General features: G+C 35.1%; 3 protein-coding genes across 3 annotated transcripts; 1 reads left to right on the forward strand and 2 right to left on the reverse strand.

Moving 5' to 3' along the window:
* Window positions 1–2568: 2568 nt before the first annotated feature.
* Window positions 2569–4280, reverse strand: LOC140842797 (spermidine hydroxycinnamoyl transferase-like). The gene has a single exon (XM_073210949.1). It carries the CDS (start codon window positions 4102–4104, stop codon window positions 2749–2751), a length of 1356 nt encoding a protein of 451 aa, XP_073067050.1. The 5' UTR covers window positions 4105–4280; the 3' UTR covers window positions 2569–2748.
* A 2308-nt stretch (window positions 4281–6588) lies between these two features.
* LOC140803735 (large ribosomal subunit protein bL35c) lies at window positions 6589–9110 on the forward strand (the record flags this gene model as incomplete). Its single annotated transcript, XM_073159623.1, has 3 exons — window positions 6589–6831; window positions 6966–7082; window positions 8882–9110. Coding segments are annotated over 3 exons (435 nt in total), but the record flags the coding sequence as incomplete, so codon positions are not given.
* A 949-nt stretch (window positions 9111–10059) lies between these two features.
* Window positions 10060–18504, reverse strand: LOC140842798 (autophagy-related protein 11-like). Its single transcript, XM_073210951.1, has 5 exons — window positions 16766–18504; window positions 11990–13661; window positions 11362–11579; window positions 10737–10950; window positions 10060–10631 (listed from the first exon to the last, which is right to left on the reverse strand). The coding sequence occupies exons 1-5, from the start codon at window positions 17707–17709 to the stop codon at window positions 10215–10217; spliced, it is 3465 nt and encodes a 1154-aa protein (XP_073067052.1). The 5' UTR covers window positions 17710–18504; the 3' UTR covers window positions 10060–10214.
* Between the last annotated feature and the right edge of the window lie 3816 nt (window positions 18505–22320).

Below are 22320 nucleotides of genomic sequence, written 5' to 3' on the forward strand. Positions count from 1 at the left end.
TATATATATATATATATATATATATATAAACAATGGTATGATTAAGATATCTTTGTATAAGGTTTTTTACTACAATTTGTAATTAATATAATCAAGTTAAGATGTGATTGATATTATATTTACAACCTAATACCCGTGCCTTGGTTGGCAGTTGACGTAGCGGAAATGACGACATAGAAAAAGGTAAAGTCGATTCTGAGTGTGAGGGCAGTGCCCCACACCCAATCAAGGGTCAAGATTCAATCATGGGGGTAGAATTTTTTTAAAAAAATAAATTAAAATGGGCCAGAAATTTTCTGGCCCTTGGATCTGCCCGTGCAGGCAGTGCCTGCACGGGCAGCATCGAATTTTCCATAGAAAAAGACTATCATACTAAAAAGTGATTGACAACCACTGCCTGCACGGGCAGCATCGAATTTTCCATAGAAAAAGACTATCATACTAAAAAGTGATTGACAACCATCTAGAGTGACACGCCGCGGACGACGGCTTCTTAAGAGTTAATCAATGTTAAACATATTTCATATTTGATACAATAAACAAATAAATAGCGACTTATATCACTCAATAGCTAAACATTTTGAGATGGTATCTTTTTCGTTTATAACCTAACAGCTATCTTTCCTGCAGCATCACCAAAATCTTTCATTTCCTCTATTTCTAGTTATGATGATACATAGACAAAATTTCAACTTTTTTTCCGAGCACTCAGAACTCTTGACTAAACTCTTCAACATTTTAAATATTCATTTGTTTGTTTTTTCTTAAAATTTCGGATAATTCGATCACTGACCAAAATACTTGATTTTTATATTGGTTCGTTTATTTCGATTTTCAACAAATACAATGAGAGTACCATGCACCGGGAGTAATATTCTCAATGAGCCATCTATGAAGAATTTGAAAGTGACAACTAGATCCATTTATCATGACTACCTAACTATTTCTGTAGATGTGCAAATTTAATGTTAAAAACATACGATGTCTTTTAACTAAAATAAGATTCAACTGCGACTGGCTCTGTTGGTAATACCTGTTCCCATTGAGTGAGAAGTCGGATTTAGATCATTTATTGGGTTGAAAATACAGTACTTGATGTTGTGCACTTTTTACACGAGATGATCACATGATCATCTTGTGGACATCATACCATATGAGATAAATTTAAAAATTTGTCATATTAAACGAGACGATCACACTATCATCTCGTGTAAAAAGTGCACACACTTGATGTTGTGTTTTCAAGACATTAGATGATCTAAATCCGTGAGAAGTCAGGTGTAATTAACCCCCAATTATAAATAAAAATAAAAATAATTTGAGTACGTCTCTCGTCTTCTGTATGTATTACATGACGTATATGGATGTCGAATGACGAGATATTGTACATATCCGGCCTCCGGGATACACCGGAAAGGGTTGTGACAGCGGATTGTGTCGAACACGATCATCCAGTTATGCTTATGCAAGTGTGAAGCAATAAAATCAATGTTGAAGCCAATTCAACAAGTAGGCTTGCAATGTTCAAAGACCCTTAAACAATGACTTTAATAAATATATAGTGTAATCGTGTTTATCTTTTCATTTTCGTAAGATGAAAATGACAGACACGAAGAAAATTTCAACTATTTTTTTTTAAAAAGTAGTATGGCCCTTTATTGACTTAAATAAAATTATATTTTTCAAATTCGGCACGAAAGAGAGTTCGATTGGTCTCGCTATGTATATAAATGGAGCATTAGGACAAGTGAATGATTTTTATTAATTGAATCATTTTCACCTTGAAGTAGATTAATCCTAATTCAGGCAAGAAAATTATTGATAGAAGCTAGTCCTCCGGTTATAATTATGATTTTTTTTCATGTAATTTTGAATTTTTTAGTACTACATGTAGTTGACTATTATAGTATACTTTTTTTAAAAAAATATAATTATTATACACGCAAATGGAGCATAAAATATATATGAACATAAAAAATCTTGTGACACAATCTCACATATCAATTATGTGATACGAATCGTCAAATTGGGTCATTTATGAAAAATATTAATTTTTATATCGAGAATATTTGTTTTTATTATAAATATGAATATGATTGACTAGTCTCATGAATAAAGATACGTGAGACTGTCTAGATCTACTCATGTATGAATAGGTAAACACGTTGAAACGTTGTCAATAACTCCACTAGACTTGGCGATGGCAATTTAATGAGATCACACTTGAGAGTTGTGATTTTAAAAAAAAAATCAAAAACAAAATGAGTGAGTCTCATGTGAGACCGTCTCACGGGTCATAATCCGTGAGACGGGTCAACCCTACTCATATTCACAATAAAAAGTAATACTCTTAGCATAAAAAGTAATACTTTTTCATGGGTGACCCAAATAAGAGATCCGTCTCACAAATACGACCCGTGAGACCGTCTCACACAAGTTTTTGCCAAACAAAATTTATAACAACTCAGTAAAGTGAAACATATAAAATTCTCTCTTAAATATATATATATATATATATATATATATATATATATATATATATATATATATATATATATAATTCTGATATATTCATGCTTTCAAACTTGATAGTTTAATTTCATTAATACATTAGAGTGTATGTATAAATGTGTATATATACACACAATAAAACCAAACAAACAGAAAAGTTATTGGATTTGATACATAAACAAATTGAATGACATGAGAAACTTCCATGTTATAACTTAGAATAGAAGTTGTAGATGATCAAATATCATCGTAGAACCATTTCTTGAAAGCTGGCATGTGTTCTTCCTGCAGCCATATTGCAACATTAAACGAACCATCTCCATTCTGTCCAGGAATTATGAATGTTTTCCCATCAAATCCCATCATTCCAGGCCCCAAATGAATCTCCTTTCCCCACCCGAAATCTGCCCCGTAGAGCGGCAGCGCAGTCCAGCTTATAATCGCCAGATTCGGATTGCCGTAAAAATCTCCCTTTGGCCTCCCGTTGTTGTCCAAGGATCTGAATCGACCCACATCCGGTAATCCCTTCAAGAAATCTAAATATGCTCTAACTGTTTCCTCAGTCACTTTCCCTACGGCCTCCCGTATTTTCCTGGAAGCCATGCCGAGGGAGTTTAACAGTAAGTTTCCTGAATTATCTGTGGCCTCGACTCGGATCAGGGCGTTGCCGAAGTAGCTTTTTGGAAGGGGTGGATTCATTTTGTTGCGGAAATCCGCGGGAAAGTGTAGGCTTGTTTGCTGCTCAGGGATGTGACCGCGTGCTTTGCTTGTGCAACGCCATATGTGGGCTGCTACTGCCTCGAATCTGCTGTAGCCTCGGCTGCTCCCGTTCTTTTCTGCATCGAATTCCATGTTGGCTCTGTTGCGGAGTTTCTCGATTTGTAATCTGCTGAGATTGAGAAAAGCGACTGTGATTGGTTTTTTTCTCTGTTCCATGCTGTCTTCTTGGCCGATTAAAGTAGGCGGGGGACGCAGTACCGCCGGGTCAAATTTAAAATTCAACGGTTTTTCGGTATCCAATATTTTCCGATCAAGAAACGGTGGAACATTAGGCCCGGCGGCTTCGCCGCGAGCGAATTTGGTCCATTCATTGACAAAATGAAGCGCACTCGGACCATCCGCCATGACGTGGGAAATCCCCATGCCAATGCTAACTCCTCCGCATTTGAACCTTGTCAACTGAACAATAACCATCGGGATCTGATCGATAGGAGTAGTGTAATCCATGGAAGGAATCAGGGCCTGGATTTCAGCATTTGGCGTGAAATCCCCGAAATCCTCAACTTTAGCGTCGGACTCAGCTTCAAAAATGAGGACTCCCTTCCCATTGCAGTGAAGCTCCACCCGGCTTCCACCTTCCTCCGCCCAGTTCAGCCGCCCTGCGAGCGGGTAAAACAGCACCAAGGCTTTGCTGAGTGAATCTTTGAGCCTGGATATGACATTTACAGCCTCCAAGGCCGCGGAATGTTTATAGAAGTAGATGGTGGGAGTGTGTGTTATATCTTTAATTTGATCACATGCATTCAGATACATGACCTCGTTCGGAGTCGGCTCCGCCGGCGGCACGACATGGGCGGCACGGATATTCACCATTTCCACGGAATCCCAACACAGATGGCTTTTGATTTAATTTACTGCAAGAATTTGAAGATAATTCAGCTCAGAGAAAAAGAGAGATGGATGTTTTTAGCATCATAGGAGTGAATTTATAGGCAACACCGTGGTTGGTCACAAACAATTAATTAAATGACGATAAATCCACATTAAAATAAATCACAAAATTGCTGTGTAATAATTTCCCATGTTGTTGTTAGGTGATAGGAACTGCAAGTTTGAAATTTCATTAAGAATTCTTATTTCCAAACTAAAAAATTCAGTATATCTTCGCTTTGTTAAATCAAGATTCATATAAAACTTCTACATAATTAGATCGAACTCGATTCAAGATCGAAGTCGAGCCAAACTCGAGTCGAATTCGAACACTTTAAAATTCAATTGTAGCGGTGTGAACGAATATACTATAGCTCGGGAAAGCATACAACAAACCCATCAACGTGTGTTTTGAGATAATTAAAATCAACCTTGTCGACTGACTTTTTCAAATCGCCCCCAGCAGGCTGCCATTCCACTTCTTAGGTTGACCAATTAAAATTTGGATAAACGCGCTTCTGCGGACAAGTTCCTCCGTTTTTATTTGTTGCCATAAATAAAATATTATAAGCTTTTAAAAGTTATATATTTAGTGTGTATTGGTTAAATGATTTTATTGACTTTTGCATAGTTTTAAGTGTCAATATTTGATATATACTTTTATATATTGTATAAAAATTTTGTGATATTCAATGTAAATTTTTGCAGAGTTTTAAAATATCATGTGATATTCAAAATTTAGATATATATATATATATATATATATTATATATATTATTTTTAAAAAAGTTTTAATTTCAACAGCCCCCAACCCACCATGAAAATCAAAGCCCACATTAATTTCAGTCAAAAAAATGACGAAAAATCCTACCTAACAAAAAATGACAATTAGAAATTTAGAACCACAAAACTACCTAATTTTTTATGGATTCACTGATTTTTATAAATTTAAACTATTTATAATTTCTTTATTTAAACAAATAACATTAAATTATATATATAAAAAAGTAATCAGATGGGGTCGATAAATTCCTTTTGTCCACTCGAAATAATTTAGTTCATACCAAAAATATCTATTCTTCATACCAAGTTACCAACAAAATCAAATAAAATAAACTTTTTTTAATCATGGGAACTCAACCTGTAAATTATACAGAAATCCCCAACAATAAGCATAAATTGCATTTCAGTACCTGGGTCCACACGCTTTTTCATCTTTACATTATCCATGTGCGAAAACAATTTCAGTGGGCGCAATCATATTAATATTAGTGTTGATCTAATGCTTATTAATTTGCCTGGTTCATGATTAATGGCAAAAACTTGTGTGAGACGGTTTCATGGGTCGTATTTGTGAGACGGATCTCTTATTTGGGTTATCTATGACAAAATATTATTTTTTATGCTAAGATTATTACTTTTTATTGTGAATATGGGTAGGGTTGACTCGTCTCACAGATTAGGATATTTGAGACGATCTCACATGAAACTCACTCATGATTAATTATTCAAATTTTATTAATTAACGATTTTTTTATTTGTCGGATATAATTTTAAAAATAATGGATGTTGAATTTCATGCTTATTTAACCAAAAATAAGTTTTTTATTTACCAAAACAATTAAAATGGACGAAATCACGTTAACTGTTCTAATAATTGACAAAAATTTGTGTGAGACGGTGTTAAAGATCATATTTGTGAGACATATATCTTATTTAGGTCATCCATGAAAAAATATTATTTTTTATGCTAAGAGTATTACTTTTTATTGTGAATATGGGTAGGGTTGACCCGTCTAACATATTAAGATCCGTGAGACGGTCTCACATGAGACCCACTCTTAATAATTATTAATTCCTAAGATATCAAATGCTTAAAGAAATCATTTTACATTAAAGAATTTTTTTAAAAGATAACATTCAATAATACAATGTAGTATAAAATATTATAAACTATGAAAGCTAAATTAAAATAAAGAGCATGTAGATAATGCAAAGGTTGATTTGGCGTATGTTTTTAGAGTAGATCGACAATCTCATTAATTTTTATATGTTTGACAGTCAACCTATCGATATTTACAACAAAAAGTAATAATTTTAGCATAAAAAATAATACTTTTTTCATGGATGACCCAAATAAGATATCCGTCTAACAAAATACGATCTGTGTCAGACAAGTTTTTATTACAAAATTTTGAAAAAAAAAAAATATATGCCAATTTATTTATCGAACTTCTTTATTATTATTATTATTATTATTATTATTATTATATTTTATTTTATGATTTTTTCCAGACATTTGTGGCTCCCAATCGTAAAGGATAAGCGGCCAAGATCATCTATCCAAATTACACAAAACCTCGTAATTTCGTAATCGCACGAAAATTCTTCCAAAAATTCTTTAAAATCTATGGCTACTGCAGGTAATGGCTACTTGTGGTTTTTCTTTTGGATTACGAATATGTAATAAAGCGTCCAGAAGTTCGATACACAACTGTTCAATTCACGCCATTCACCAAGAAACGAACCTCAATTAGCAAGCTTAGTTCTTCGCACTCTATTTCTGGGCTTCAACCACTTGTTTGTGACCAGGTTTCCGCACCCTTTTGCAGAAATTCACAGTCAATGACAGTGGTATGCACCAAAGGCTACAAAATGAAGACCCACAAGGTAAGACTTTATCAGGTGTTAGTATTATCATGTTTTTATTGAATTTCAGTGTTTATGCGTCTTTATTTTGTGATTTGGGTTTTTGTTGTTGTTGTCAATTTCGTTGTTTGCTTTTTTTTGATTGGGTACTTAAGGCTTCTGCTAAGAGATTTCGAGTTTCGGGTAGTGGGAAGATAATGAGGAGAAGAGCAGGGAAGCAGCATTTGCTCGCGAAGAAGAATAATAAGAGAAAATTGAGACTCTCCAAAATGGTTTGAATTTACACAATTGTTTCGTTTAATCTTTTCCCTTTATTTAAAGACTTAAGCTTTTGGTTGCTCAATGATTTCTTTATTCTTGTGCTCTCGTTATTTACTTTTACTAGCTGGTGCGGCTGTAAAAGATGATATGAAGTGGTTTATACTCCGATATCCTAGTGATAGACATTGAAAATGGGTTAGATTGAATTGGGTTTTAACATTTGACCCGGATCATTAAAATTTCGAAAATAAAATTGCATATGAGCTTGTCTGCAGTATAAATGTATCTATGATCCTTAAAAAATCATACATTTTCCTCTTTTGATGCATTAATGCATTTACTGTACATAGATGTGTTTGGACAAACTTCTGTATATTAGCATGCTGGCATACGACAGACATGCTATTGGAAGGTTTGTATTGCGAATTGGGAACAGCGGAGGTTTTGTGGTCTGTGCAGTTTTGTGTGTTCGGTTGGTGTAAATTTGGAAGCAATGAAGTAATTCCCATGTTTCTCTTTAGTGTGGGTGGATTCTCTTATATCTTGTAAGTGAAAATATAGTATTACTCAAATTTGGTTCGGTTCCAGACGCTAAAGTAATCTCTGCCCAATTTAGAACGAAGAATAAATTGCGGCTTCAGTGTTTGACTTGCTGAATAGAAGCTTTGGGATACACATACCGATAGCATATAGGGTGAATCACTTGAGACTAGTAGTTTGAGCAAATTTTTATAAAAAAATATGGAATTTCCTCATTCTTGCCTACTCATTTCTCGAAGATTTTACTCATTCAAGCCACACATGTGACCTTAAATAACAATTATGGGACCACGTACATGTTGTTGAACCAAAAACTGTATCCAATGGTAATCTTTTAGACAGAGTGCAATTCAATCAACCATATTTTGATTATTGCGCCAGCCACATAGACAGCAACCAAATAGGATAAGTACAATGGGTACAGTTATGGCTTCCCAATAGGGGTTGTTTGATTGTAATTATTATTTTGTTCACCTATATGAGAACTTGTGTGATTGGAACAAAGTGGTGAAACCAGCTTATAGATCAAAAAACGAGCTTCAACAAAATTGCTATTTGAGTTCTTGTGGCAAAAAATACAGACCACAGAGGTTGTTATGGCACTTTTGATTAGCCACTATGATCTTCACCTCTCTTCATGAAGATGTCACTTGTATGGTGCAATGCAACAAACATTGCTAATCAGGAAAACAAGACACTGAAATGACAAGAAAGCAAAAACTCTTCTCAAATAATTTGTAGATCCTTGTGCAATAGCTGGACTTGTCTTTTCACAACTGGGATGCTCTTGATGTCGAATTAGTTTCACTACATTCTTATGAATGCTGAGATCAAGTGCTGTCAATTTATTTGCTCAAATATGTAGTCTTTATGCTAATCAAGCATTTCTTTTATATGGTTGTCATATGGTGGCTGGGTTAACATTCTTTTACACATGGTCTTTGAGATGTGTACAGGCCTTCGTAAAATAAAACCTCCACGACCCAACTAATGCGACTTGGTAGATCATCGTTGATCTGCTATCCTGCCTGGGTGATTTGCTCCTTTTTACTCTTTGTGCTGGTTTTTGGTGGGGTTGAAATGTTGTTTACATCAACCATGTAAATTACCTTTATGTTCACTCGAAACAAGCATCCATTCCCATAGGGACGTTGTTTTAGTGAGAAAATGGAGGACGACGCAAGAAATCAATTCAATCTTCCTCATTAATTTACTTCTCTTTTTCTGGCTTTGAATATCCTCTCTTACACCACTTGTGTCTTATTTACAGGTGCAAGTTAATCGCAGCGACTATAACAATGTCCTTGGAGCTCTGCCTTATCTCAAAGTCAACCGATCAAACTAAAACTTAATACCTTCTTGATGCACTGATCTACATAACTTTGTATCTCCTTTCAAGGGTTTTAACATTTCCACAGAAGATGAAAGAATCTCTCAACATTATTATTGATCTTTGAATTGTTTGCAACTTTACATTTTATTATGAATGTTGCATGGGTGAGCTCAGTTGTTTCTGGCACTGTGTTTTGGCGGCATCCACTCTTTCAACTTAATATATTAATGAGATCACTCTTTCACCTTGAAAATATAATAAACAATAATAATTTTGGTTTAACAAAATATTTTTCATTAATCGAGTTGGTTAAAAGATTCCTCTCACAATATTATTATTCATACATTATCATCATATTATTTAATTAAAATTTAGTATAATCATTTTTTAAAATATTCAAAAAATAATCAAAATTTTCATCTAATAAATAAATTTTTTATTTTTTGAAAATATTACCTATTATTTTTTTAAAAATATTTATTTATTGTTTAAAATTTTGATAAATAAAGAAATATTATTTTAAATGTATATTTTTATTTTTTTTGTTAGTAAAAAATTTTAATCGATCAATATATCAAATACAATAGTAAATAATTTAATTTTACGACATTATTTTTTTATCCTTAATTGAATAAATATAAAATATTATAAAAAATTATAAAATATTATAAAAAATTATATAACAATTAAATATATTCATTATATCAATAATTATAAATCATCATTTAAATACTAACACTTGCTCATTATCATTCGCACGGATGAGTTATTAGTAAAAAAAAATAAGATGAAATTTTTTATTTTAAAATATTAAATCATTGTTTAAATTACTCATTATCATCGTTATTATACTCCTCTTTTCGTATGCAAAATCCCGTAGTTAAGTTTTCTCAAAAGTATGTATTAGGCCAAGCTAACAAATCATATTTCTTGTTAAACTTTCATTTAGAGCCTATAAAAGCCCTAAAAACTTCAAAAAAAAAAAACTAACCGCGTAGGGCAGAGGACTGCCCAGGCAGCAAGTCGACTAGCACCTTTTCTAGGAGGTCAACCGCCGCCTCGCGTCTAGGCCGATTTTTAGAAGAGTGATCCTAAATCTTATATACAAAGAGATGTGATTAAATTGATTTTCATCTATACAGGAAAGGCCAAGTCAAATCCTCACTAAAGATCATTCACCTTTAATAGTACAGCTGAATATGTAATATACATACACACACATTCACATCAAGTTTCTTCCATCACATCTATCTGCCATTTGCAACCAAGATCAGGAAGGATTCGTCGGATGAATAGTGGTATCAGGTAACATGGCTATGGTCACTACGAAGTATTCACATCCAACAGGAAGACCATAAGGATTTGAAGTCGAACCTGAATTAAATGTCAAACGGTTGGTTCCAGTTTCGGGGGTCAGCATATCTACCAGATCTCTAGCACTGTCAGCTTGAACTGATGAAGATGGAGGTAGTCGTTTCACAGTCTGTCGTTCAATATGTACAACCTGGCCTACGATATAGCTTTTACGGTTTGTAAGATGATCAGAAAATAAGGCTACTGATTCAGCTGAGAGATAATAATGTGGGGAGCTACGATTGATGGCCTCATAGTATCCGGAAGAGTTGAGAATGAATGCAGCAATTTCATGGACTTCTAACCGATTAAATGATATCTTCTCTTTGTTCGCCTGTAAAAAAGGGGGAGTAATTCCTTCAATCTTGGTCACTAGGTAATGAAATGAAAAGAAAAAGGTGATGTCCGGTGAATGGGTACGAGTCATAATGTAGAACACCTGCTTTTCAAGTTGATGTTTCGTGTAAAGAGTGTTGACCAACTCTTTTTTTTCTTCCAACTCCTTGTTAAGCTGCTCATTTGCTGCTTCGGTTTTTGAGTATCTGTTGAGTAATTCCGCCCGTTGTCTTGACAAAACACCAACTTTATCAGCCAATATCCTTATACATTCCCGGAACTCAGCAGTGCTATCATCATCGCTTTTGTTGGCAGAACTGAAAATTTGGGACGAATTCAAATAAACATCAGCAACTTTCATAAGCAATGTCACCATCTCGAATCCATCTCCAACTACCATGATAATTGAACCCCAAGATACGGGCATTGAGAAATTGAGATACAGTTTTAGAACCGTTACAAGATGATTTGGATTCTCTTTGGTGGTTCTGAATTGAATTACTGGAATATCTTATTAAATTTCATCTATAAACTATGCAGACCATTAACATGCTATTTTAACAGGCGTGCCAAAAGAAACTCCAAATATGTAACAAAGGATTATTCATATAGCTTCATAGCAAATGCTAAAACGGTGTATCAGAAATGGACACAATCGACATTCCAAAAGCATTCCACGTAAAAAAAAAAAGGATCAAGTCCAACAAAGAAAAAGCATATGTGCTTACCTGGATAAAGACTGAGCTAAAGAACGCAATGAGTCAACAAAATCAGCTACCCCAGCAGACAAAACACAGCTTCTCAGTCTTTCAAAAAGACCACGCATTTTGACAGCAGAGCCACGCAATGCGCTGTACTCTGAGGCCCTACGATCAGCTGCACATAGATGGGTTTGAGCTTCCTCTCTTGCCTCATGTAGACAGTTCTCTAAGTGAGCACAATTCATCTGCAATTAGATCAATACATAATCGAAATTAGTTATATATTTGAAGATGTTTGCAACAAAAAACCAGCATTGGATGACGAATAGCAGTACACGGTTGCATCCACGTTTGTGGAATCGAAGCGCCTTTTTTCTGAATTCGGGCAAGAAGAAACTGACAGGAATACAATTTTAAACTAGATAAACCCTAAAGGACTTCTGAGCAACAAAGGATTGTATCATTGAGTAAAGAAATCTTTTGGCGACTAAGGTATCCACATAATACAATTACTTACCCACACAGTACAACCTACAATTTATGTACATACTCTTACATCAAGGCTTCCAGCCAAAACGTACATCAAATAGTATGCTATCTGGCAGAAACCCCAGCCCCGTGCTCAGAAAATAAATCACTTTCAAGTAGGTAGTACCTGAGATTCATCAAGTAGCTTCTGACTGATCTCCAACTCCCTTCCAAGCTTGGAAACCTCATCCATCAATTCTTGGATTTTGGTTTCTGCATTATCTAATTGTTTCACTTTCCCTGCTAAGGCATTTTGTAATTCCACCGCAAAGTTATCACTTTCTGTAGCATCCACACCTGGTTCAGTAACTGTTTCACAGGATAGAACACCAGTTGGCTGTGACATGCTAACTGCCATATTACTAGAGGCAAGTTCCGTGCCCTCATCTGTCAACAGATTTCCCTTCTTGTTTTTGTCACATGGATGACCTTTATCACTATGTAGATCGAGCATTGACGAATCCAACAGAGGATTTGGATTAATCGTGCTAGAGGAATCAGTCATACTATCATCAATCCTTTCCTGTGCCTTATCTTCTGCAGGGAGAAGCCGAGGTTTTAATGGACTGGATGCACAAGACACTTCTCCCATTGAGCGTGGCATATGAATTCCTTCAAGTCCTGATACTTCTGAATTGTTATCATTAATATTTGCAGATGAAACTGCAAAATTAGAACCATTCTCATCAGCAGAAAGCTTATCTCTATCCAGATACTGGTCAGACAACCTTTGCTCCAACTCCTGAATCCGTTTCTCATAAGATTCACATTGTATCTTCTTCATTTTTAGCAATGTTTGCAGGTGTTTTTCATACTCATCTTTCAAATGCAAAGCTTCGGAAGTCTTCTCTGCAGCATTTTTCAATAAACTCTCTATTTGACTATCACCAAGTGATTCATAATCGAGCTCAGTGCATATGGAGCACAAGAAGGCAATTTTAGAAGCAAGTTCAGCTTTCAGTTTTGCATTCTCAACTTCCATCTTGCTGGTCCCTGCAATTTCCACAAGCTCTGTCTCCTCAAGTAACTCCTGTGAACCATACTTCTCTTGGAAGTTCACTGCATTTCCTTCAACTTCGGCAGATTGAGAACCATCGTCAGACATCAACAATGAACTCCTTGAAGTCACATTCTTCTCACTCTTTGAAGAGAGTCCTAACAGTGACTCTGGTGCATAAAGATCGACATCCGGAAGCTCTATATCAAGCAAATTAGAGTCAAAAGGAGCTACATTGACATCACATGGATTAGGAGTGTCATACAATCCCATGGTTGCTAAAATATCCCGGGGAATATATGTACTATGCACTTTCAGAAATTCTTCGCGCCTCCTAACCTCTGATTCCCTCTCAGTTGCAAGTTTTTCTGCCAATTGCCCAGCCTTGCCCATGTAGATCTTCATCTCTGCTTTTCGTCTCACAATTTCTGCAAGGCAAGCCCTATAAGCAGGACCAACTCCACGCACCACTTTTAAGGGCTCAAATTGATCATTCTGACGCTTCAAAGCTTCCTGAAATACGGAAAATTTGTATCGCACATCTTTGATGGTGTACTGGATATATGCAATCTTTTGCATATAATTATGCACAAAGATATTCATCTCAATTTTTTTATCCCGGCAGAAACCAAGCAAACTTGAAATTGCATGATCACATTCTTTCATCTTTGGAAGGTAATTATTATCATGGCAATCATACATAGGACCTAGGGCTGAAACAGCATCATGAGGACGCAGAGAAGACGTAAATTGGCCAGAAATAGAGTCATCAACAAGTTTCTTCACCGTGTTTACATCTTTACTGCACCAACAGACATGATACTTTAACAGAATGATCACGTATCAAGCAAGCTATAATTTGAAGGAGCAGCACATATACATAGCATACAATGGATGAGAAATAACATTCAGCTAGATTAAAAAAACATTCAGCTATACATGATTCCAATAGCATAAAAAACTTTTACGGGTCAAGGTAAATAAACAGTAAGATATAAAGCTGCATTTAAACTCTCTAGCAGCAATTTAAACAGGCTTGGCCGCTGTAAACTCATTTTAACACAGGCAAAACAACCCCCACCATATTGAATGTTACCATGATTGAATGAGTTAGATGTCACCCAAGCAGGGTGGATATCGAATTAGAGTTGAGATGAAAATATTAAAATAAGGTGCTCAAAGAAGCTACCACCACTATTCTTTTTCAGCATCCAAATCCTTATAAAGTATAGATAGTGCAATTGGATTATTAAATGTCATTAATAAGAACACGAAATACATCATGACATAAAAGGCTTATTTCAGAAAAGAGAATTAATTTAGAACCCCGTAGCGAAGGATCCAACGACCAAAAATTAAAACTGGTGATTGCAGTGTACTCAAATATTTAAAAGTATACAGTGATGGCCACCTTCATAAAAATGCACAACTTATGGCTCATGATAATTGAATACATATTATTGGCTTTAATACCAATTATATGACCAAATGATTGTTGATATATCAATCATTGTAAGCAGCAACATAATGCAATTCATTTCTTTTAAAGCCTAGCATCCTAACCACCATGTCTGTTGCTCCACAAAATATGGGCTAAACTTAATCCCACCGTCTCTTGGAGTATATATTCTTAAAACTGATTTTGCTTGAGGATGCCATGTGGCACATTTAAAAATAACATTAACATGCAACCAATAGCGTTTTCTAATTTTTGCATGTTCAGGTATATTTCAACCTAAGAAGTGCAGGTTTCCGATGCAACAACTTGATTTCAAAATTAAGGAACCAAATTCAGTTGCATATGCAAGAAAACATTAAAAGATTTTAAAGTTTGAACTTCTATACCATAAAAATACTTTAGACTAACATAATGGGGTCTGAAAGTTGTAAGAATAACAAAGAACGCAAATTTTGATGCTTTAGAATAGCTAGAATCTGCTGTATATGATACCATAGCCTGTTATCAACCAGACCTAGGGGAACTGGCAAAGACCATGACTCATCCTCTTGACACAACTTGATACCACATCACTGCACCAAGTCACAGAAATAACCAAAAGTCTTGTAGTTTATCTCTGCTCAAGACAATCCATACTAATGTTTTACATCTATAAAACTTTTAAATAAATGATCATTCAGATTTCTCTCTAATCAAATTTCCAGTTAACTCCATTTGCAATACCGCAGATAAAATGTTACCAATTCCCACAATCTAGATGCAGTATTAATGCCTACACTTAATAGGATAAGTTTTAACAGAAGGGCTTGGCTTACGAAATTGTTTAGTTTATTTAATACTGCATTTTGAAGCAATTTATTTTAAAAGTTAAAATCACTTTCGTGCTTGCTTCGTTTCGTTTTGGGGAAAAAATTCTGTGAAAATACCGTAGAAAGTAAATAGCATGTTCGGCTCTGTCTCGGACAAATAATATTACTAATATAGAAGTCAAATCATGCCAGAAATTGTAGGATATAATTATTTTAACTTTATAATAGTTTATTTGGGTTATAGTACAAATTAATTATAATTATACAATAGTTTTTGGAAGTAATGAAAAATTAGTCAAAAATAAAATGAATTGATGCACGCATTGCCATCAATATTTTTTGTAATTAGGTTGATTTACATTAAAATAGGGTCAATATCATTATTATACAAATTGATGAGGGGCATTACGGTAATTAATAAACTTGGCCATACCATTAGACCAATTCTCGGTCTGATGGTCTGAGCCTTAATATAGTACTAGTTCTCCTGCACACACGTTTCCTGCTTATGCAATCTTTTTTGTAATCAATTTGATTTATATTAAAATAAATTTAATATTATAATTATAAAAATTAATGAGATTATATTGTAATTTGGGAACTTTGGTCATACCAAAATGTCGGTATGATTGTCTGACACTTGAAAGATGATAGAGATAGAGAAGAGATGTTGAAATGGAACGAAAATGTGTTTTGAGGAAAGAAAACAATGAATGATGCTGATTATTTTGTTTCAGGTGCTGGAAAACTGTGACAGGAAAACATAACAAATTAGGCCTTTATGTTTGAATATACTAGTTCAAAAGCACTTTTTCCCAAAAAAAACTCTTAAAAGGAAATTGAAACAAAAGCTCTAAAGGATATAACTTCTGGCCTTCTCCAAATCCATAAATTCATATTTTCCAAGCACTTAAAAAACTGCAAAAGCTTAAACAAGCATCATAAAACTATTCAAATGTCATTTTCTAAACTTTTTCTAAAACACTATTGAATCGAAATACTCTTAGTAATGTATAGAGTTAAGCTTCCCAGGACCAAGATAAACTTCTTCTTGCCCAAGAACCTAGGCAAGCAACTTTAACCACGAAGTAAACATGAAGGTGAGAAACATGATCTCCATTTCAAAAAAAGAGTGCAGTATGATGATTAAACGGAAAATTTGACAGATGCAAATGCGCATCCCTTGCTTGACGCTTTCAATTGGATACTGGCTATATAAAATATTCACGGCTATGATTACTGCCAGTTTTTTCAGTGTCACTTCTTAAAACAAGTTACCATCAATGACTCAATTGAAGAACTTCGCCTCTGCTTTCAAACATTAATTCAATTTTCTATTACAAGAAAAAGGAATCAAGTCAAGCAAAATTGAATAATGCTTGATAACATATTCAGACAATTGCATTATGAATTTCTTACTTTTAAGTGGAATTAAAAAGCCATGGCATGATTTCGAAGGGTGCTGACAAGGATAAAAGTACAAAAGGAATGCTTCTTTGCCAATTAGAAATAAGTTTTTCCCCCTAAATTCACACTTTTTCACTCAGAGAAATTCAAACTTATAACCTCTAAAAATCAGCATTTGTAAATAAGTAAAAAAGGTGAACACAATTAATACGAGAGAGGAGAAAGACATACCTTAGAGTCTGCATTATGCTCTTCTGCTCATTTATAAAGCGCTGGTGGTTTTTTATAGTCGAATCCAAGTCTTTGACAAGAATTGAAGCTTTGCCAGAAAATAACATTTCTGTATTGAGCTTTAGATCTCCAAACTCTTGTTTAAATTCTGACACTTTGTTCTCAAACTGTCTGTGGGAAATGCTGCAGTCTTCCACTGTTTTCCTCAGGTTCTCTTCCTTCACAAAATCCAGTAAGCATTTTCTATTAGCAGTCATCAAGGCAGGAAAAAGTGTCATAGATCTCAATTTCTCAATATCCCTTCCGAAGTTGACCAGAAGGCTAACATGGCTACGGTGCTGCTGTGAGTAACATTTTAGGAAATCATGGTAGTTTTGAAGTACAATCTTATAGAAATGATCTAAATTACCCCGGGCAATTTCCAACGCCCTTTCTTGCACCTTCTGCTCTTGCAACCACCTCTCACATGTCTCAATCTTAGCTAATGTACGACTGAAAATAGCATGTCCACACTGAAAATGATACCTAAACTGTCTCTCGTAGGAAGGTAGAGCCTTTAATGCAGGATCTGAGGCATTATCCAAAGGATGAATGTCGTGAGATGATGATGGCAGCGGGGGATCGGGAATATCAGCAATGTCAACTTGCTCTGGTGCAGGGGACGGTGAATTAGTCCGCATCCTTGCCTTATTAAACAGAAATACTTCTCGATCATTGGATGGGAGGTTGTAGGTGGAGAGGGGGCGCTGAGGTTCCAATTTCATGTCCAAGCACAAAAGAAGCTGATCATTGAACATTATCCCACAAACTGATTCAAGAAACTTCTGCACGGTCTCAACAATAGTGTACCTATTACAATCAAGCGCATACGAGTGCCCATTCTCGGCAATATGAATCAAAAGTTTCCCCCCTTCAACTACTCCTTCTGCAGTATATGAAGACATTTCCTTGACCCACCAAAAGTATTTAATAACTTCAGCTACAATAACCAAAGAATCAAACTTCACTTAGAATAAGGTACAAGAGTCGCTAAACACAACTTTACCCCTTCATACAAAGATTGACCAAGTATTATGCTTAAAACCACCAACTCAAATAGCAAAATCAGCAGAACCCAGAAAGATGCTATCAGCAGAGCTATTATAGCAAATAACAGAACCCCAACCCAAATTACCCTAAACCCACCAATGATTTCACCAAGAGAACAGGAATATAACCACCAAGTCCGTCACTGAAGCCCAAAATTCGAAACCAAACTCAGTGATCTGCAAATTCGACCAGTTTCCTCGAACCCAACACCCGAAACAAAAGAACAAAACTCCAATAGCCGCCGACTAACCGCAGAATCTTCTAATATGGAAAACGGGCACAAATATCAGGACACCCACCGAATATTTTGCTAACAACCCCAAACCTTTTTCACAATTTCAAAGAACCCTGCAATGAATCAACATAGGAAAAACAGCAAAGCACGGCACGTTAAAACAAAAGTAACTTGGAAAAGGGTTTTTAAAAAAATCGATTTTAACTACGTAGAATACTGTACTTCAATAACTAATTTAAAGCAAAAGCAACAGATATGGATAAGACAGAGTAGATGATTTCACAGGGTCGCGAAAAAAATCAAATTTTAGCAAGAAACTCGGGCGATTTCAATCCTTGTAAACAGGTGGCTTCGTGGTTTTCTTGGACAAACGATGTTAAGTGGTGTTCGACGATAAATGATTGAATAAATTATTGCTTACACACTTTCTTTTTCTATTTCTTCCCCAACTTTTAATTTAATATATATATATATACACACACACACACACATTATGATTATTGTCTGTATGTAGGTAGACGTGGAGAGCCTTCAGACGGAAGCAAGAGAATTTGTAATGTTGCCCGAAATATGAAGGCTCTGGCGAGGAAGAGCGGATGAGATTGGACTTTGGATCTATAATTCATTATTATAATTGTATTGTTTTATATTTATATTTATATTTATATTTATATTTTTATTATTATTATTATTATTATTATTATTATTATACATATTATTACTTCTCGATTTTTTATTTTTAAAAAATATTACTTCTTGTTCTACACCAATATTTAATACTAGTAAAAGATGCACATGCACTATTATTATTTTTAATTTGATTAAATAATACTAAATAATTAACATGAAATTATTTTCGATTTGGAAAAATTGTTCGATTTAAAAGAGAAGTTTTGTTTTGATTTTTTTATATTTAAAATATGGAGTGACTTGAAAAGGTTTTTAGTAGAGTAAGAAGGGTAATTATGGAATTAAATATTTTGGTGTCCTCAAAGGTAGTTATTCTAAGGCCCTCACACTTAATATAGAAGTATAGATGTTTGATCATTTTATTTAATTAATAATTAAAATTAATAAATATTAATCTTTAAATAATTATGTAAAATTATTGATATGATATAATGAATTTATTTAAATTTTAAATATTATTACAAAAATGTTTATATCATTTGACATAATGCTCAGACGATGATAACAATATCATGTCTTTAATTTAATTTATTATCTTGGTTGAGTAGGGCTGCTATCAATAAAAAAAATAGAAAACGATATTTAAAAAAAACAAATATAATTTTTTTAATCAAAATTTTAAACAATAAATAAATATTTTTTCAAAAATTTAAATTTTATTATTTATTAGAATAATAATTTTGATTAAAAATTTTAACTGTTTTTTAGGACATGTTAAAAATATTTATATTAAAGTTTTAATTAACATACATAATAATATAACAATTTACGAACAATCAATATACCAAAAATTCATGATAACACTCTTTTATAAAATTGGAAAGCGTAATATTATTGTTGCCTCTGTATTGCGGATAAAGTGTAAAACCAAAGAAAATGGAAGAGAATTCTTCTCTCTTGTATTGTATGAAAGTGATCGATCATACATATATATACATGAGTTGTAAACAGCTTGTTAACAGCTGGCAAAGACTCCTAAACTAACTTAACTAACTCAGTGTACATAAAGCTAACTAAGCTAACAAACAGAAGGAAATAGGTACACGTATTTAATACTCCCCCTCAAGGTGGCTTGTAAAGATCCTTTATAGCCATCTTGGATAGTAGCGGGGCTAAGCGAGCAATGGGTAAGGGCTTCGTGAAGATGTCCGCCAACTGATGTTGTGAGCGGATTGGCAAAAGTTTGATAATCCCTTCATGTACTTTGTCTCTAACAAAATGACAATCAATTTCAATGTGTTTGGTGCGTTCATGAAACGTTGGATTTGAAGCGATATGCACCGCAGCCTGATTATCACAGTAAATGGATGCGGGAGCAGTCATATGGATAGAGAAATCTGAGAGTAATTGAGTCATTCAAACAATCTCACTTGCTGTGGTAGCAAGTGCTCGATATTCGGCCTCTGCTGAGGATCGAGAGACGGTTGTTTGCTTCTTGGCCTTCCATGATACAAGGGAATGACCAAGAAATATACAGAAACCAGTAACTGATTTCCTAGACTCCGCACATGCAGCCCAATCAGCATCACATAATGCTTTCAGCTGTAAGGGAGATGTTGCTGAGAAGAAAAGCCCCTGTCCAGGAGCCCTTTTTATGTATCGAAGGAGATGATGGACAGCTTGTAAATGAGGTGTGCGTGGTTGGGATATAAACTGACTGAGTTTGTGAACCGCAAATGAGATATCTGGCCTTGAAAAAGTGAGGTATAATAAGCGACCCACAATGCGCCTGTACTGAGTGATATCCTTGAGTGGTTCACCATCAGTGGAATTCATGCAAGCCTTAGGATCCATGGGTGTCATTACTGGCTTGCTGGCCAGAAAACCTGTGTCAGCAAGAAGTTGCAAAGCATATTTGCGTTGAGATAGTATAATGCCTGTGGAAGAGCGAGCAATTTCAACACCTAAGAAATATTTTAGGCAGCCCATATCCCGAAGCTTGAAATGGCAATGTAAGAATTGCTTTAGAGAAGCTATGAGCGTAGGAGACGGCCCAGTGATGATGATGTCATCCACATAGACTAATAAAGCTACAAATAGGAACCCGATCCTTTAGTGAATAAAGAGTAATCAGATTTGGATTGAGTCAGTCCAAATTGGAGCACAACTTGGGAAAACTTGGAGTTCCATTGTCTCGAGGCTTGACGTAGTCCATATATAGACTTGTGAAGCTTGCACACCATATGATTCTTTGAATTGACCAGCTCCCCCTGAAATCGATACCCTTGGGGAATGTCCATATATACTTCTTCACATAGATCCCCATTTAAGAATGCATTACTAACATCCAACTGAACCAAATCCCAATTCTGACAAGCTGCCAAAGCAAGAAGTACTTTAACAGTGACTAATTTTGCCACAGGAGAAAATGTTTCTAAGAAATCGATCCCTTCCTGTTGGTTGAATCCTTTGGCAACAAGCCTAGCTTTATGTCTTTCAATCGAGCCATCAGCATGAAGTTTAAGCTTATATACCCATTTGCAACCAATTGAATGTTTGCCAACTGGAAGAGGCACAATCGACCAAGTGTTATTACATTCCAAGGCAGCTAATTCATCGACCATTGCTTGCTGCCATTCTGGGTATTTGTTAGCTTGATGATATGATTTTGGTTCAGGTGCTGAGGACACATTAAGGACAAAGGCTTTGTAGGCCGGTGTTAGTTGATCATACGAGATGAAGTTGGACAGTGGATATGGTGTATCATGCTTCGAGTTGAGATCAGGAGCTTTCAGAAGGTTGCAGTGATATTCTTGGAGATATGATGGTTGTCTCAGAAGACGAGTGGAACGACGAGGTAAAGGTAAGGATGAGGATGGTGCCAGGATATGATCCTGATGAGAAGTGGCAACTGAGGACTCATGCCGAGCTATAGGGAGTACAATATCCGGAAATGGATCAACCGATTACGATGTAAGTGCATGATTATGGAATGGGAACAAGTCTTCATGGAAGACCACATCCCTAGACAGAAAAATGTGTTTGCTGTCAAGATCATATAGCTTGTACCCTTTAACACCAGGTGGATACCCAAGAAATACACATGAACGTGCTCGAGGCTGGAATTTGGATCGAGCAGCAGGTAAGGTAGAGGCATATGCCAAGCAACCAAAAACTTTGAGCCTGGAGTAATCCACCACAGTATGATGTAACAGCTCAAATGGTGTCTTGCCATGTAACAGACTCGACGGAGTGCGATTGATGAGATAACAAGCAGTGAGAATACACTCGTTCCAAAATGTGAGTGGAATGCGAGACTGGAAATATAAGGCTCGAGCAACATTGATTAAATGTTGATGTTTCCGTTCAACCACAGAGTTTTGTTGAGGGCGTTCAACACACGAATATTTGTGTAAAACTCCACGTTGATTAAAGAAATCAGAAAAGGATAATTCTTTGGCATTATCTGAACGAAAACACTTAATATTGCATTGAAATTGAGTCTCAATCATAGCAAAGAAACGAGGAATGACATGAGCTACATCTGATTTTGACTTCAATAGGAAAATCCATGTAAATCTAGTACAATCATCAACTAATG

This window comes from Primulina eburnea, chromosome 10 (assembly GCF_022965805.1).
Source record: "Primulina eburnea isolate SZY01 chromosome 10, ASM2296580v1, whole genome shotgun sequence".
In the NCBI taxonomy this organism is placed as follows: Eukaryota; Viridiplantae; Streptophyta; class Magnoliopsida; order Lamiales; family Gesneriaceae; genus Primulina; species Primulina eburnea.

Coding starts and splice junctions, on each gene's coding strand:
- LOC140842797 (XM_073210949.1), bottom strand. CDS start 4,104: ATGGTGAATATCCGTGCCGCCCATGTCGTGCCGCCGGCGGAGCCGACT.
- LOC140842798 (XM_073210951.1), bottom strand. CDS start 17,709: ATGTCTTCATATACTGCAGAAGGAGTAGTTGAAGGGGGGAAACTTTTG. Junction 13,662..16,765: donor AGCATAATGCAGACTCTAAG/GTATGTCTTTCT, acceptor CTGTTGGTGCAG/TAAAGATGTAAACACGGTGA. Junction 10,951..11,361: donor TTAGCTCAGTCTTTATCCAG/GTAAGCACATAT, acceptor CCAAATTTTCAG/TTCTGCCAACAAAAGCGATG.